This window comes from Rhineura floridana, chromosome 5 (assembly GCF_030035675.1).
Source record: "Rhineura floridana isolate rRhiFlo1 chromosome 5, rRhiFlo1.hap2, whole genome shotgun sequence".
In the NCBI taxonomy this organism is placed as follows: Eukaryota; Metazoa; Chordata; class Lepidosauria; order Squamata; family Rhineuridae; genus Rhineura; species Rhineura floridana.
In genome coordinates this window covers 81,058,672-81,069,995 of record NC_084484.1, presented here as the reverse complement: position 1 = coordinate 81,069,995, position 11,324 = coordinate 81,058,672, and the positions used below count along the sequence as shown (strand labels likewise).

At 40.2% G+C, this 11,324-nt stretch overlaps 1 protein-coding gene across 4 annotated transcripts in view; it reads left to right on the top strand.

The window, feature by feature from the left end:
- Window positions 1–471: 471 nt before the first annotated feature.
- PCYT1B (phosphate cytidylyltransferase 1B, choline) overlaps window positions 472–11,324 on the top strand; it is a 48,935-nt gene continuing 38,082 nt past the window's right edge. For 2 of the 4 annotated variants that reach the window (XM_061627343.1, XM_061627342.1), the window contains exon 1: window positions 10,916–11,294. In XM_061627343.1, the coding sequence (XP_061483327.1) occupies window positions 11,178–11,294 (117 nt within the window). In that variant the 5' untranslated portion in view covers window positions 10,916–11,177. Of the gene's footprint in view, window positions 574–10,915; window positions 11,295–11,324 lie in introns of those variants that run through there. The other 2 variants (XM_061627341.1, XM_061627340.1) reach the window with 2 other exon arrangements.

The following is an 11,324-nucleotide window of genomic DNA, read 5'->3' as shown; positions in this document are numbered from 1 at the left end:
TGTCTCATTTCATTCAGTCAACAACAGCATTTTAACCAATGACACAGTTAATTTTTCAAACTGAAACTTGCCATAGCTCCAGTTCAGCTTAAACAATCGTCTTTTTATCCTTGTGCTAAACTTTTTTGCATACAAAGCCTAATTTCTTCTTTACAATTTTTCATTCCAAATAAACATGCTAGTTCTTGCTGTGTAACTCCAATTGAATCTCAACGGATTTTTCCCAGGTCCAAGTGTGCATATAAATGTGTATGGTCTTGAGATGGAGGAAAGCTGCCTGCAGACTTTGGTTGTCCTTTTGTAAATAGTCTTATCACCAGCAGCTTACGCTGACATGATCTTTAATCCTTGTCATGCAGAACAGCTTGGCATAACCTTTGTCCACTTTGAGGGGAAACAAAAAACCCTGACTTTTTATCAAGTGACCCAGAGCAATTTTAAATATGCTCAGTTTATAAGTGAAAACTGCAGAAAGCAGAGTGAAAGAGAAGCACTTTAGCAAGAATGGTAGGCCATCAAAAACACAAGATAGAAGGAGCTGTAGCAATTCATTCCTACAAATGTCAGCGAAAGGTGAGTGATGCTTTTATATTTCTCTGCTAAAAATAAATCAATCTTACATGTAATTACAAAATCAGATAATTACTCCTAAACAATATTTTATTTATTTAAATGTTTATAAGTCACTATTTTTGCCTAAAATCGCACCTGAAATAGCAATGTAAAGATATCTCAGTGTGCATTTATTGATATACATTTAAAAAATAAAAAGTTTCTTGAAGCACAATCACTGGTTTCCACCACCACCCCCTCAAAAGGGTGTACACAGTATTTGAGGGCATAGTGTAATGCAAGCAAGACACCAAAACAGATAAGAACTGAGAGGTAATGGTATAAATGTACAAAACATAGTAGAAAAGTTATTTTTACAATGGCCATTCTGTGATATAAAGTTCATAGGGGTAGTCTTTATTAACCATCCTGTCAAAGTAGTTCAGGGTAGACTATGTTATATACTTTGCTCATTTTATCATCAGAACAGTGTGAGAGGGAGGGAGGCTCTGAGATGCAGTGATGTGTAAGTGGAAGGAACTGTTCTAGAAACTTGTGTACATGGATCTGGTAACTCTGTCAGGTAGGGTAGACTGAGTTATAATGGCTGGCCCAATGTCATCCAGTGTGCCCCTTGGTTGAGTGGGGGTTTGACTTGAGCCTCCCTAGTTCTAGTTCATGTATTTATATGGTGCCTCAGAATGTTTAAAGTATGTTGCTTCATTACTCCTCACAAAAATTTACATAGCATTAGTATTTCCATATTGCAGATAGAGAGGCTAACACTGAGAGATTATGGTTTATTAAAGCTACCTAGTGAGTTCATAGCAGAGCTGAGAGTTAAACCAGGTACTGACTCATTCACAGCTTGGTTCCTTAGTTCCTGCACTACAACCACATGATAAAAACTATATGTTTATGACGCCTAGCATAATTTCAAATGACCAGACAGTCATGTGCAAGTAGCTACTGTATGTGAGATCTTGCCACTCCAGTTCTGCCTTCATTATGCTCTGGCCATGTATATACTAGATGGCTGAAGAAGAGAGGATGTCACTGTAAAATAATTCATACACATCCACTACTGGAAGTTAAAGAAATATTTAAAGCAACATTCTTTATCCTTCGTGCTCTTCAATTTTGGGTATCAGTTTTGGTTATCTGCTACTGCTGTTGCAGCTGATACCACTATTGGATTTACTGTTTGTATTATATTAGTTATTTGCTGCACGAATACAGAATGAGAAGGGCCCTGACTTAGAGGGATTACAATCTAAAATTAGACATACAAGATAAAGATGGAGCCTAGAACAGGACTTGATAAAGAAATGTAAAGGACAGGGCATGGAAGCTTAACTGTATCCAAAGGAACAAAAAAGATGCTGCAATGATGAAAGAGATTTCATTTGTTTTATAGTTGTTGTTGTTTATTACATTTGTATACTGTCCCATAGCTGAAGCTCTCTGGGTGGTTTACAAAAATTAAAAACATTAAAAACAAATATACAAATCTAAAAACACATTTTTAAAAAACAATTTAAAAACACATGCTAAAATGCCTGGGAGAAGAGGAAAGTCTTGATCTGGTGCCGAAAAGATAACAGTATTGGCACCAGGCGCACCTCGTCAACAAGATCATTCCATAATTTGGGGGCCACCACTGAGAAGGCCCTCTCCCTTGTTGCCACCCTCCGAGCTTCCCTCGGAATAGGCACCCTGAGGAGGGCCTTTGATCTTGAATGTAGTGTATGGGTGGGTTCGTATCAGGAGAGGCATTCCATCAGGTATTGTGGTCCCAAGCCGTGTAAGGCTTTATAGGTCAAAACCAGCACCTTGAATTGACCTCAGAAACATACAGGCAGCCAATGCAAGCGGGCCAGAATCGGTTTTATATGTTCGGACCATCTGGTCCCTGTTACCAATCTGGCTGCTGCATTTTGCACAAGCTGCAGTTTCCGACCCGTCTTCAAAGGCAGCCCCCACGTAGAGTGCATTGCAGTAATCTAATTTGGAGGTTACCAGAGCATGGACAACTGAAGCCAGGTTATCCCTGTCCAGATAGGACGTAGTTGGGCCACCAACCAAAGTTGGTGGAAGGCACTCCGTGCCACCGAGGCTACCTGAGCCTCAAGTGACAGAGATGGTTCTAGGAGAACCCCCAAGCTACGAACCTGCTCCTTCAGGGGGAGTGCAACACCATCCAGAACAGGTTGGACATTCACCATCCAGTCAGAAGAACCACCCACTAGCAGCATCTCAGTCTTGTCTGGATTGAGCCTCAGTTTATTAGCCCTCATCCAGTCCATTGTCGCAGCCAGGCACCGGTTTAGCACATTGACAGCCTCACCTGAAGAAGATGAAAAGGAGAAGTAGAGCTGCTTGTCATCAGCGTACTAACATGCCATTTGCCCAACACATGTAGCAGGGCATACTCTAGACTTGGTTTTTGCAACTGGATATGGAGATGGTGATCTGAATGTGGGGGGGCTTACATCAGTCCCTCTGTTATGGACAGATCACTGCTTGCTGAAGTTTAGACTTACAGCAGCTTTTCCCCTCTGCAAGGGTGGGGGACTTATTAAGTTGGTCCGCCCCCAGCAACTAATGGATCCGGATGGTTTCCAAAGGGCTCTGGGGAGTTTTCCGGCTGATAGAGCTGGCACTCCTGTCGAACCCCTGGTTGAACTGTGGAATACAGAAATGATCCGGGTGATTGACACGATTGCTCCTGAGCGCCCTCTCCTGTGTAGAGCTCGTACAGCTCCATGATGGAGAACCCCTTAAGGGGCCCTGGCGAGCACCATTCTTGGAGCACCAGAATCCCACTGCTAACACCAAAATGTTGGAGAATTTTTGTATTTCTCCTGTGGGATCTTTGCTGGGGGTCCTTTAGGGGTTCTCCATCAGTATACCCCGGAGCTGAGAGCGATGACACAATATAGGAGACAGCTTGAGTGCAAATGGAGTTGAACTCCTGGTGGATGCAATTACATACTAGTAAGTGCCTATGGTAAGCTGTATTTAGGGGCAGTGAGTGCGGCAAAAAAACAATATTTTGCTGCCACTACCAAATCATCAATCTGCCGCCTGGGGACTATTACATGCTGGCCCCAAGGTAAATCCATCTTTAAAAAAGGACTTTTTGCTCCAATAAGTTACAGGTTGCTTAGCAGTAAGGGGTCTGCAAAGAGTGTTGCGGCATTCCATAATCTTGACTATGCCTTCTGAGACCGGGGCTGCTATCCTATACACTTTGGAATGAATGGAGCTTTCATCTGAAAAGTCATTCATCAGATTGTACTGCAAGTTTATGAATCATAGCTGAACTCCCATAGAGAACTCTGCTATGCCACAACAGAAGAGTCTTATAGCAGCTTAAAGAGTAACAAATTTATTACATTAACTTTCACAAACTAGAATCCACTTCAGAAGCTGGCTACAAGACTTACATAGTTCTGCAAAAACCATTGCCTCTATTAGAATAGCTGCAATATAATCCCAAGAGTGCAATTCGAACCATGTCTACTCAGTTAGAAGTAAGTCCTATTAAATTCAGTGCAGCTTACTCCAAGGTATGTAAGATTAGAATTGCAGTCTAAACTTGATAAACTGAAGGAAACGATGAAAAAAAATCTTGGGATTTAAAAAAATGAATAAGATGGGTAAATGAAATAGCTGCATGCTGTAAGGAATCAAATATTGGGAATTTTTAATCTTTGATTCACCTCAGTGAACCAGAGTCTGGAAAACCTGCAACAGCAAAGATTCCTGGGAAACAGCCTCTCTGTGACCCCTGAGAACATATAATAAAAGTCTGAGGGTATAGACTTCCTGACTCCTATGGAAATTTGCAGAATGTTGCCCAGTAAGAATCAGGCACTCCTTTCAAACAAATAAACGGTTTTACATAAGGATTATGAAACTCTTAACCTTTAGGAATCATCAGGAATCTACAGGAGAGATCACACCTATTATCTGGGAATTATCAGGAAATGGGTTGGTCCACATCTTCCTGGTCACATTTACATTGGGGTCAGTTTAGTTAGAAAAAGGTATAAAAAAACATGAGGGGTTGGAAGAGATCAGGGGTTCTTCCTTCTGGAGGTCTCAACAGCTGCTTTTCTTACCAACTCACCCTAGCATCTTTGGGACAATTTCAGAGCTAAGGATTTGGGTGAGATCTTCCAAATCTAGTGCTGGTTACATAAGGGCAAGCTTTGTCTCATTGAGTTAGATATGAAAATCTCTCTCCCTCTCTCAGCCTTAGTCTTGCAGCAACTCTCCAGGAAAGGTATATGCAACTTCTGGGCCTCTTTCTTTCCTTTTTCTTTCTGTGTGGGTGAACTTAATGTGAAAGTGTTCATAGGGTTAGTCTCTTTGCTTTAGTCGATCCAGTGTTGCTGAATGAATGAATAATAGTTAGAAAGCTGCTCATTGTTAACTGTAATTGTAAACTGCAATATTTTTCCTTGTTTCTTCTCTTAATGAAACCACTCTTTATTTTACTTTCTGTGTATGCATCATTAGGTTAAGGGTAAAATTATACATGCTCTGGGGGTGACGTGCGGGTAACTCCAGCAAAAGATCCTGCTGCTCTCGCTTAATAGGGGAACTTGCATTTCTAGTGAGCTGTGCTCATGAGGAAGTTCAAGGTCCATTCATAACAGTGCTTCTCTTGCTTCCTCTGAAATTAATGGGAAATGCAGCAGTCCTAAGCATGTTCACTCAAAAGCAGGCTCTACTGAGTTTAATAATAATTTTTATTTCTACCCAACTCTTCTACTAAAAGTATCCAGAGTAGCATTCAATGTAATTACAAAAACATATAATAAAAATGCATGTGCAAACAATTTCTAAAAGTAATAACAATAATATAATTAACACTTGAAAACAAAACACAAATCTGGCAAGAATAAAAGATGTGATACGTTAAACCAACCAACAATAAAATTGCATTACACATGAAAAGGCAGTCTTCAATTTCTGGCAAAAGACATGAAAAGGAGCCTGATGAATTTCAGTTGGGAAGGCATTCCAGAATTGTGACTCTACCACAAAGAAGGCCCGGTCTCTTACACTCTCTTGCCAAATTTCCTGAGATGGCTCCAAAATTAATTTTAATTCCCAAGCAGGCCTATATGAGAGTAAGTGATCCCTAAGATCCTAAGCTAGTTAGGACTATAAATGGTAGAACAATCACTGTGAATTGAGCCTGAAAGCAAATGCAAAGCCAATAGAGCCAAAATAAGACTGGTGTTACATGTTCTTACCTGCAAGCACCAGACAAAATTGAAGTTTCAGGGCCATCTCACATGGAGTGCATTACAATGATCCAGTGTGGAGGTAACTGAAGCATGTATGACCGAAGCCATATCTGCTTTTTCCAGGCAAGGTCATAGCAGGTATATTAAGCAAAACTGATAATAACTAGTACTAGCACCCACCACCATCTGTGCATCTGGAGAAAGCAATGAAGGAAGTACTACCTCCAAGCCAGATACCTGCTTATCAAGGGGAATGTACCCCATCGAAGATGGTTTGAAACACCTCATCTAGATTGCCAGTGACTAATTGTACTCTATCTTGTCTGGATTAAGGTTTAGGTAGTTAACCACCACCTACTCCTGAAATTATTCCAGACACCATATTGCTACTTGAGACTGGATGATGGGAACAAGAGTAGAGCTGTGTGTCATCTGCAAACCTGTGATCTCTCAGCCCAGATATCAGATGACCTGACTCAATGGTTTCATATAGATATTAAAAAGTATGGGAGACAAGATAGAACCTTGTAGCATGTCACAGGCCAAAGGTCTCCAAGCACCACCTTCTGGGTCTGGCCTTCCAAATGGGAAGTGAATAAATGAGCAATATGAAATATACCCATCCCAGCGAGATGGCCCAAAAGGGGACTTAATCCATAGTAAGTATGTCTAGGATTACAGTTTTAAAAATACTTAAAATATTTATCTTTGTCTGAGTTTCGCCCCAACTACTAAAGAAAATACATAAATTATTTCAGAGTTTCATAATCATGAACCATGATCTTTGAAGCCAGGAAGATGGACATCACTCCTCTCCTCATAGCTTTAAATACCAGCTTTGGTGCTATATTCCAAGCTTGTTTTGAGCCAAAGTTTTTAATTACATTGAAATTGGAGAATTCTGTCTTAATGTCAGTTAGCAGACCAGGATAATAAACCAGGATCAGATTAGAGGAGATGAGCACTCAGCCTGATGCTTGTTCCCTGCTTCATGCACCATGACTTATATACTTATAGTTGAATCCTATACATACTTACTTAGATGTAAGCCCTATTTCTGAGTAGACATGCATAAACTGGCAATGTTGTTTATACATTTAAAATATTTGTATATGACTTTCAAGTATAAAACCAGGGCTGCTTCCAACAGCTAAGCAGCATACATTAAAGGTAAAACAATGCATAATAAGCATTATGCTATAGATCACCATCTCCCACATATTTCTTTATGATATGTTAAATGCTGTTTAGTTACAGTGGCTCTAGAATCAGTGCTAGAGTGTCCAAGTAGGTGGAAATACTCCTGTATATTTTCTATATTTTTAATGTCTCACTTGTCTGTTAACAGCTTAGGTTTTTATATTCAGGCAAAACAAAAGAGGTAAAAGAGGTCATGTGGTGAACTTTGGTGAAGTTTTCCAACACATTGTTTTGTTACTTAGCTTTGATACCTCACAGTGAACTTTCTCCATAGAATCATAGAATAGTAGAGTTGGAAGGGGCCTATAAAGCCATTAAGTCCAAATCCCTGCTTGATGCAGAAATCCAGCTTAAAGCATACTCTTCTTCATTTTACATGTCCTTTCTCACTTCATCTTCTGACTTTTCCCCATCTCCTCCTCTGCAAAAATCCATTCTTTTTCAGTTGCCTTTCCTTTGTCTGACATGACATTTAAATAATACAGTTTATTTGTAAAATTAGCTATGAGTCATTTTGCTACAGCTGGTTTTAGTTTCTGTTTACACTGAGGATTTTTTAAAAGTATGTTGCTAGAGTTAAAGCAACATCCACAACTAACGGTGCTTGCAGAGATTTGCTTCCCCAAGTACCAAGAGTTCCAAAGAGGAAGCAAAGCATCCATCTAAGAAAATGCCATCTTGCACAGGGCATTAGCATTACTAGACCTGGTTCATGCAGACCCTGTTAGTACGTCTGCACTAACAACAATCAACAGAATTAGCCTACAATAACACCTATGGTTGATTGTAGGTGTTAGTCACTGTCTGCAACTACCTTAAATAGCCTTGGTACTTACCTGTTGCCAAAGCTTGATTTTTGTCATGGCCTGGATCAAGAATCTTCAGAGACTGAATTCAGCAGAAGCATCTCAGAGAAGTCCGTTTCACTCACCAGCCCTCCACCTTGGATCCTGTACAGCATACACTAAAACCTGATGAAGTGCTACAACCCTCCAAGTATGATGAGTGAACCTCAGACTCCTCTAGTGAACAGAAGAAGTGTTCTCCAACTTGAGGAGTGTTACCTAGTCAAATCAGTGGTATTCCAAGGACCCAGTGCTTGCAGAACAAGACATGCAGGTCCTTTAAGATAGTTAGATGCAGCAGGGCCTCTGCTGGCTAGGCTATAAACCCCTGGCGGTTGCTCCAGCCTGATGCTGAGGTAACATGTCTGTTACCTTAGTTGCAAGATTGCCAGCCATGGTCCTGAACTCATGCCAAGAATCTCTGGGCCAGTACCTGCAGTAGTGTACAGAGTCTTGCACCTCCCCTGCTCCAAATCAGCACCAGCTAACAGCCTTCCTTTGAGGTCTCTTGCATGAGCTTTTGAGTTTCTGTGATGATGGAAGTTTTTATGGATCAGAACAATTCCATAGGTCTCCTAACATTATATCTTGCAAAATAAATAAAATAAATGTTGGTCTTTAAGATTATGAGTCCTGTAAATTATGCAATATGAAACTGACACAACAAATTATCAAAACCACCACCTACAAGATTGTCCACTATTATCAGACACGTACCTGGAGCTCTGTACACATGTTACAAATGACATTAAGGTAAATTAACAGATGCAACTGAACTGAAGTGTAGAAAGAAGGGAAAGACCAAAACACCCTTCAGGTGTCATCTTTTATTCACATGCACTTTTGTGATATATGTCACATCCAGAATGCATCACCCACATAAAGTTCCAGACCTCCATGTCTCAGGACTGGATGCCTTGACTAAGTCTTTCTTGCCATATATTTTTTAATGTCTATGCCCCACTTATTGCTGATCAGTTGCAGTCTGATTGGGGTTACTAAGCCCCCAGGGAATGCTGGACCAGTTTTGCATCTGCAGTCCAATCCTTTCAGCTGCTGGTTTTTTGTTGTTGTTTGACTATCCCTCACTGAAACTCTGTCTCTTCCTCTGACTTACGCCATATTTTTTTCTGCCTGCCTACCTGCCCTGGAAAGCAAGAATTGCATCCAACAGACTGTTGACTGGAGTTCCAGAATATAATGCCACAGAGACTTTCGGATTTACTTGGGACTGTATGTGGACTTGCCTTAGACTGTTTTCTGGGCCAGCTGTGGCTCATGATTCTTGGACTGATTCTTCCCAGCATGCTACAATGCTAAACATGTAAATCATTCACTCTTTATTCAGTGGTATTTGCGAGTATGACTGAGTTTACAACAATAAGTGGCACACATCTATAGGATACATAGGAAGCTGCCTTATACTGAGTCAGACCATTGGTCCATCTAGCTCAGTATTGTCTATACTGACTAGCAGCAGCTCTCTGGGGCTTCAGACAGGAACCTCTTCCATCCCTACCTGGATATGCCAGGAATTCGACTTAGGACATTCTGCATACAAAGCAGATGCACTACCACTGAGCTACCATCCTTCCAGCCATCTTTTTAATACTGATTTAGTAAAAAAAATCAGCTAGTGAAGTGCTGATGTTAGGAGTATAAACTAAAGATTAGCTATACTGTCTTATACTAAGTCAGATGACTAGTCCACGTAGCACAGTATTGTCTATACAAACAGGCAGTGACACTCCAGGATTTCAGATAGGATCCTTCCCAGTTCCACTTGGAGATGCTGGGGATTGAACCTGTGGCCTTCTGAATGCAGAGCAAGTACAGTATCACTGAGTATGGCCCTTCTACTGAATTCAGGTTATATGTGAAAATACTCATGCATAAACACTTGAATGCTATTTATTAAAGGAGCTATCCCTTCAGTACCATAACATAGCTGGTATTGGCTGTATGCATACGCAAGTGCAAATTTACTACATCAAAACTGTGCATTATTTTACCATGTTTTAATCAGACTTTTGAGTGCTCTAGCTTGAAACTCACCAAGTGCCAAAAGGTCCTTGGGAAGGAAATTGTATGTGGACATGCCTTAGAATCTAAGACTTAGGTTGATTTCTGGGCTAACTGTGGCTTATGGTTCTGAACTGATTCTTGCCAACATGTCACAATGCTAAACATGTAAATCATTCCCACTTTATTCAGTGTGAATAAAGTGCCTGCATCCAGGCACACATTAAGCGTTCATAAGATTAGTTTTACATGCCAGAATTCAGATAAAAAGTCCACTCATGTTGATTTCACCATGTAAAAACTTTGTGGTGTGAGTCAGCCTAATAAGAGGGGTAAATTGCTGATAGAAAGTAATCTGTGGTGACTCACCAGGCTGATTGCTGTTACTGGAATATACAAAATCCTAAATCAGTTTTATATATAGACTAGGTATTGTTACATCCAAGAGTACAAATGTATATGAGCAATTTGTGTGCACCTTTTAATAAAGAACAATAAACACACACACACTCTTTATCATACAGGAATAGAATAATAAGGCTTAAAGGAATATTCCTTAAAGGAATGAGGTTGTGTGTGAGGTGTAAGATCAGGAAAGCAATATAAATAATTTTAAAATCATTAATAATAATGTTGTGAAGGAGGGTATGCATACCTTATTTATTTACCTGTGAATCCCTTTTGGTAACAAATTTCTAATGGCATTGTGATTAAAGCAATTGTTTCTTTAAGAAGGATCCCAGGAATAAAAACAGGGGGATCTCTTCTGTATTAGCCTAAGCATTTTTGCCACATGTATAGGCAGTGCTACAGTTAGGCGTAAGTCTATTGTATTAAGTAATAAGCTGCTTGGGGACATTTCCTGTTTATATAATAGAGCCTATGACTAACTAACAGGGGGAGATTTAATTGTCTAATACATATACAAAAGCACCATATAAAGGGGAGAGAAAGAGATGTTCTGCTGACATTCATATCAACCCACCTCCCAGCATATATCACATAACTCAGTTAAAGTGGTACTATGATGTCAGTAGCCAACCAGAAAGCATCATGCAAATCAGAATACTGTATCCTGTACCAACTGCTCTGTTGCTAGCTGGTTGTTATAGTGATAAACTAAGGCCTTGCCTCTTGGCTTCTCCTTGAAAGAAAAACCTTTAATTTCTCAAGGGAAGGAAAAGAAGAGAAGGAGGAGAAGGCGGGGGAGAGAATTACATGTGAAAGGAAAACATTATCTGGCTGAGAAGAGAATAGCCAAGAGGGCATCACTACAAAGAAGCATTCACTGGCCATGCCAGTGCTTGCAACAAATGCTGAGTCAGAACCAGGTATCCCAAAATCCCTTTCTAATGAGCTTCCTTCAGAAACCATGGAGGAGATAGAACACACATGCCCTCAGCCTCGACTGGTAAGTAAGAAACAAAAAGATACATTTATT